Source organism: Danio rerio, chromosome 5, assembly GCF_049306965.1.
Source record: "Danio rerio strain Tuebingen ecotype United States chromosome 5, GRCz12tu, whole genome shotgun sequence".
Classification (NCBI taxonomy): domain Eukaryota; kingdom Metazoa; phylum Chordata; class Actinopteri; order Cypriniformes; family Danionidae; genus Danio; species Danio rerio.
The window spans coordinates 24,108,250-24,114,249 of record NC_133180.1 but is presented as its reverse complement, the minus strand read 5'-3'; the positions used below and the strand labels follow the sequence as shown (position 1 = coordinate 24,114,249).

The window sequence follows — 6,000 nt, the reverse complement described above, 5'->3', positions numbered from 1 at the left end:
AACATGTATGAAAATGACAGTAAAAAAGCATCTTATCCTAACACTGAATATGTTGGCAAAATCTTTGCTATTCACTGAATCATAATGACAGATGAGGTAAAACAGTTATGGGAGTTTGATATTTGAGCAAGAGACTAGCTTTGGGAGACTGTAGTTTGAAGTAATCCCTTTATTGCATAACACATGGATATTACTGTACAGTATAGCCCTTTTTGATCTTGAGAATTATTTTAGTATTCATTTCATGTATCACGGAACAATTTTGATAAAAAGCCCTGATAAAAGCTACCCTGCCTGTAGCTTTTTAATAACAGTCAGTCCTTGATTAGCGAGTTCAAGTGGGTCTGATTAGGGTTGGAGCAAATCTCTCCAGTACCAAGCCTGCCCTGATCTAGGAAGTCTTAGAATGTTTTATTACAATCCAACTGCAAGCTGATTTGGTAATAAAAAGCAATTCAATTTTCTTATTTCAGTCATTTTCTTCTGAGTTATTTCAAATAGCCCATTTAAAGTCTGTGAAATGTACATTTAAAATGTTTATTTTGCTAGCGCATATTGTTGTACTTTAGGTCAGGGATGATCAACAAACAACAAAAATTTTAAGTAAATTGTAATGTAATTCAAAAGGAAATTTCCAGAAGTAAAGGTCTGGCAGATGATAATGTGTTAATATAATATATTTCATAATCTATATATTTCATTTCATAAATGCTTGTAATACATCTGCATATAATCAGTGGCCAACCAAATCAAATTAATATTTTTGTCATGTAACATTGAACTGAACCTATATGGCTGTTGGTTTGCATGTCCTCTCATTAGTAAATAAAAGCAGGGCTGCGTTTCAAAAATTAGGTAACATATATACATCAAAAAAATTGTGTTCTAATAAAGAGCTTAAGAAAAATGGGAGGGAAAAGCTTAAATTTCCCCTTTTCTGTTTTACACTTGACTTACAGTCACAACTAATTGTTTATTATCTGCACAACCAAGTGCAGATAATAAATGTCAACACATCTTAATAATTGAACAGTTTTAGAGTGTTGATTTATTCTGTTTATGCTAGCATTACCAAGCCAACAATGCATTTGTAGTAGCATTCAATTTATTAGCACAACTGTGGAAAATAAAGCCATATTTTTGCTAACCGACCCGGATCTGAATAGAACATAAATATTCAGCAAAGATAAATTGACCAGCTCTTAATTCAGTGGGAACATGCGATTTGGAAAGAAAACTGTTCTGAGTGGACAATGGGTAATATAGAGTAAATGAATAGTGCGAGCGATCGGGTGCGGAATAAAATCCAGTGGCAGCGGGAGTGAAAAAGAACAGGCCTGCACAGACCTCTATGTTGTAGCTCTGGGTCCCTATCGGATGGGTTCTGGATCTGGACCGCGGTCCGCCTGTTAGTGACAACTCCTTTTGGTGAACAATTATTCCATTCATGTGGATACATTGAAAAAAAAAAACTGTCCTGTAATCTTCCATCAAAATATGTTCATTTGCCTCTGCATTTGTGTGACGGTTCTTCTTTGTTGATGTCAGTTTGACAGCTTCAGCCACAATATTCTTAACCACGCCCCTCTTACTATTAGTTTTCTGCAAGGGAATGATGTGAAAACAGCCCCGCCCCCTACTTAATATTCCGTTTTTCAGGTGCAGAAGAGAAAGTTTAATGAAGATAGTTTGTGGTCTCATTAGCAGAAGCCAGCTTCAATACTCATAATGAGTTCGTAAGCTGCTCTGGTTACGATCCTAAAAACATCAACAATTATACTCTTTCATAACATCCTTAACTGCATCATACATTTACTTGCTTTAACCTGATTGGTTAAAACACAGATAGACTTAGAATATTTCATGTGGGTGCGTGGGTACAACTCTGAACGATATCTCAAGCATATAAACAACAGACAGCCACTAGGTTGTTTAGAGCTGAACCCAGACCTGTGAAAGGATCCACAATCAAATAAAACATACACGCACACACACACACACACACACACACACACACAAAAACACTTAAAGTACAAGGCTGATTGTATTGTCAGCCATCTTTATCAAAACTGGTTTAAAGCCGGTACAATCTACATCCAAACTGGCAGCTTACATACAAAGCATTTAACTTAAAAAATTCAACACCTAAAATGCCAAGTATCACTTTATAAATAATTTAACACATTAGCAAATAACAATATAAATGGGTGGTTCCAATTCTTCAAGAGTCCAGGTCCACTTAAGAGGTCCCCATGACCTCTGACCTGGCTGAGTAGATCCCGAGGAAACAAATCCTTTGGCATAAAAAAAAAAGCAATTGATCACATATTATTCCAGTTTTACTCTTAAGTTAGTCCTGCAGCTCACTCTCTGCAACTCTCACATGGGCACCCACTGCAGCTAAGCAGGGCTGCACTCGGTTAGTACCTGGATGGAAGACCGCATGGGAAAGCTTGGTTGCTGCTGGATGTAGTGTTAATGAGGCCAGCAGGGGGTGCTCAACCTGCGTTCTGTGTGGGTCCTAACGCCCCAGTATTGTGAAGGGGACTATATATATATATATATATCTGTGGTCGTTAAAAATCCCAGGATGCCCATCCTGGCCAAATTTACCCACTTGCCTCTGTACGTCATGGCCTCCTAACCATCCCCATATCATAATTTTCTTCATCACTCTGTCTCCTCTCCACCAATCAGCTGGTGTGTGGTGTGCGGTCTCGTGCAATATGGGTGCCGTCACGTCATCCAGGTGGATGCTGCACACTGATGGTGAATGAGGAGATTCCCTCAATGTGTAAAATGCTTTGAGTGTCCAGAAAAGCGCTATATAGATGTAAGGAATTATTATTAGCAGTATTATTGAAGTAGGATGACACTAATGTCATCATATAATCGAGACTCCTATAATCATGTCTTTATGGTTAATAAAGTTGAATAAGAAAGGACATATATTACTCCATCCTGGAAAAATCCATGGCATCAGTTTGAAGCACATCAACATACTGACATAAAAGTCTCAGCAACATCTTTTTCGTGCAGACTTTAACTATAATAACACTGGCTATTGGAGTTTTAGCTTTTTTTCTTTAAATCAACAATGGAATAGTTTAATCAAATCCTTTCAGCTGAATGCTAAAACTACAGTTCCAAGTGCCAGTTAGGATCCAGAATGAACATGTGATATGCGTCAGGTTGCCAGATGTGCTGCTTTGATAAAGTGTTGTAAAGTGCCAATGCATCAAATAATTTCAATCAGCAACAAATCAATCAATAGAATATTTAGTTACATTAAGAATGTTTTTTTAGTTCTTAGAGATTGAGAATGTTTTTTTAGTTCTCATAGACGAAGAATGTTTTTTTTAGTTCTTATAGATTGAGAATGTTTTTTAGTTCTCATAGGTTAGTTTGCATTTATAGCAGTATTTTTAGTTCTCATAGATTGAGAATGTTTTTTAGTTCTCATAGATTGGTTTGCATTGTATATGCAGTATCTTTAGTTCTCGTAGAATGAGAATGTTTTTTAGTTCTCGTTGATTGGTTTGCATTGTATATGCAGTATTTTTAGTTGTGGTAGATTGAAAATGTTTTTTTTTTGTTCTCGTAGATTGAGAATGTTTTTTTTAAGTTCTCGTAGATTAAGAATGTTTTTTTTAGTTCTCATAGATTGAGAATGTTTTTTTAGTTCTCATAGATTGGTTTGCATTGTATATGCAGTATCTTTAGTTCTCGTAGATTGAGAATGTTTTTTAGTTCTCGTTGATTGGTTTGCATTGTATATGCAGTATTTTTAGTTGTGGTAGATTGAAAATGTTTTTTTTTAAGTTCTCGTAGATTGAGAATGTTTTTTTGTAGTTCTCGTAGATTGAGAATGTTTTTTTAGTTCTCATAGATTGAGATTGTTTTTTAGTTCTCATAGATTGGTTTGCATTGTATTTGCAGTATTTTGCACAGCCTGTGAGGGAGCCCCATTGTTTATCTCATGTTTTTTTTCCTCGTATAACTTTTGTGCTTTTCACTGTCGTGGGAGTACAGAGGACTCAAAAGACATCAGATCAGCTGCGTTCCATCTGTGCTGCTGTGGAAAAGCCAGCTGTAGACAACATCGCTATTTCTGTGGCAATAATGCATTATGGCGGATTGAAAGCTAACATAAATTCAAATGTGCCTATCTTCATGTTGATTACATTCCATTAGTGGTATTTGTAAGCAACAGGTGCAAGATTGGCCATTGTGCTGTACCATTAACAATGAAAAGATGATTCAGATGGGCTGTAAAGTCTTTTTTAAGCCACTAGTATGACTTTACTATTTTTATATAGAGAGAGAGTTTAATTCAAACGTAACAGGATTAATTTTATATACACATGGCTAATTCAGCCATCTGCACATCAAGCTGCAAGAGAAAATCTAGCCAGAAGACCTTGTGGTCAACTCACATTAGCAGACATGTGGTTCACTTATATGATGTGTGTTTTGATTTTGAATGCAAGTGAGGGAGATGTTCACAAAAGTGTGTCTGCATGGGAGAGAGTCAGTCTGATAAATCTGGCACAGCACACACAGACATGGCTTGTATGGTCAGTATAAAAGCACACACACACATAGGAAATAAGGAGCTGAGGAAATCTGGGTCGCTGTTAGTCAGCCGTATCCAGCTCAGAGCTGTGAGCTTTTAGTTTGGGTGATGCCAAGGCTGAAAATGGGGAAGCATATCACAATTACAGACACCTGCAGAGAGCTTTTCTCTGAGCAGAGCGCGCTTCCAGAAGAATAGAGATCCTGTGATGGCGTAAACAGCCTAAATGCATGAAAACATTGTTAGAGATGAACACATTTTCATTATGTCTCAATCATGTCGCAAAAGCATAAAGGAAGGACAGCTGGTGTTATCTAAAACACTCCAGAGAGAGACTTCAGACACACACTGCCAATAGCATTGATCAAACACACACCAGAGGCTTGAAAAGATGAGCAAAACGCATAAGAGGAATGTCAAGAATTTTGTGTGGAAAAAAAAACAATTGTTTACACAGACACACACGCAGTGCAGTGTGTTTGTTTAGAGACCTTAAGTTTTCAGCCTGCAGAGATCACCTCTATCCGACATAAAATATTTATATTATGTTAGAAATTCTCAGAGAATCGATTCACCTCACGTACTCGCACATCTAAACCTCTCTGTGCTTTTGCAATGAGTCTAGAGCGCGGATGCGGGCTGGTAATGGTCGGGACCTGTGGGCTCTTAACGTGAACTTTTTTAATTTTTACGTCAATCTGCCACTGTCCGAGCGCACGAATACACCCGGGGATTGGAGCTGGATTTTGATGCTTTGAACGACGGCTTTAAAGTGGACGTTTCCCAGGGTCGCGTGCCGCTTTTTTTAAGCTGTGTGCGGACTGCGCACGCGGGTCCGCAGTGGCGGGTTGCGCGCGTGCGTTCGCGCGTACGCGGGTGCTGTTGTAATTTCACGTCACATCAAGTTTGATCAGCGGTCCGATTGGATGATCCGCAGCGCCGTCCTGAATTGAGAAGCCCTCGCGCTTGTTTGCACCTACTCGGCGTTCGTCCTGAAGCCCGAATGCGCCTCTCCGGGATCGCGTGAGGGAGTCGGTCCACATCTGGCGGATTTTGTCGTCGCCCTCGCGCCCGGGCTGGATGTTGCGCGTGAGCTGAAGAATACTAGAGGTCGGAGAAAAAATGCGGCGGCGAGCGCACGCGAGCGTCCTGCTCCTGCCGTGGCTGGTGCTGCAAACCCAGGCTGGCTTTCCAAACCAGATCAATATCGGTGAGTGATTTGATTATCTATTGATCAAAAACATTAAACATGTCTTCAGGACGCGCGCGCTGAGATTCTCATCTACCTGCTGCATCACCCACAGAGAATTGAAGTTTGCGCCAAACAGAGTGTGAATTGTGTGATTGTTAGCACTACTACTGCTGTCCTTCACTCGAACAAGTCTGAAGTGAAGTGTATGTTCTTAACCCCTCTGATCTCGCAT

The 6,000-nt window shown here is 39.3% G+C and overlaps 1 protein-coding gene across 8 annotated transcripts in view; it reads left to right on the top strand.

Moving 5' to 3' along the window:
- The first annotated feature begins 5,473 nt into the window (after window positions 1–5,473).
- gria3a (glutamate receptor, ionotropic, AMPA 3a) overlaps window positions 5,474–6,000 on the top strand; it is a 76,862-nt gene continuing 76,335 nt past the window's right edge. For 7 of the 8 annotated variants that reach the window (XR_012405728.1, XR_012405727.1, XM_005165096.5 and 4 more), the window contains exon 1: window positions 5,474–5,786. Coding sequence is in view for 6 of the 8 variants with exons in the window: in XM_005165096.5 (XP_005165153.1) it covers window positions 5,699–5,786 (88 nt within the window). In the remaining 2 variants the exon portion in view is untranslated. 8 annotated transcript variants of the gene reach the window in all.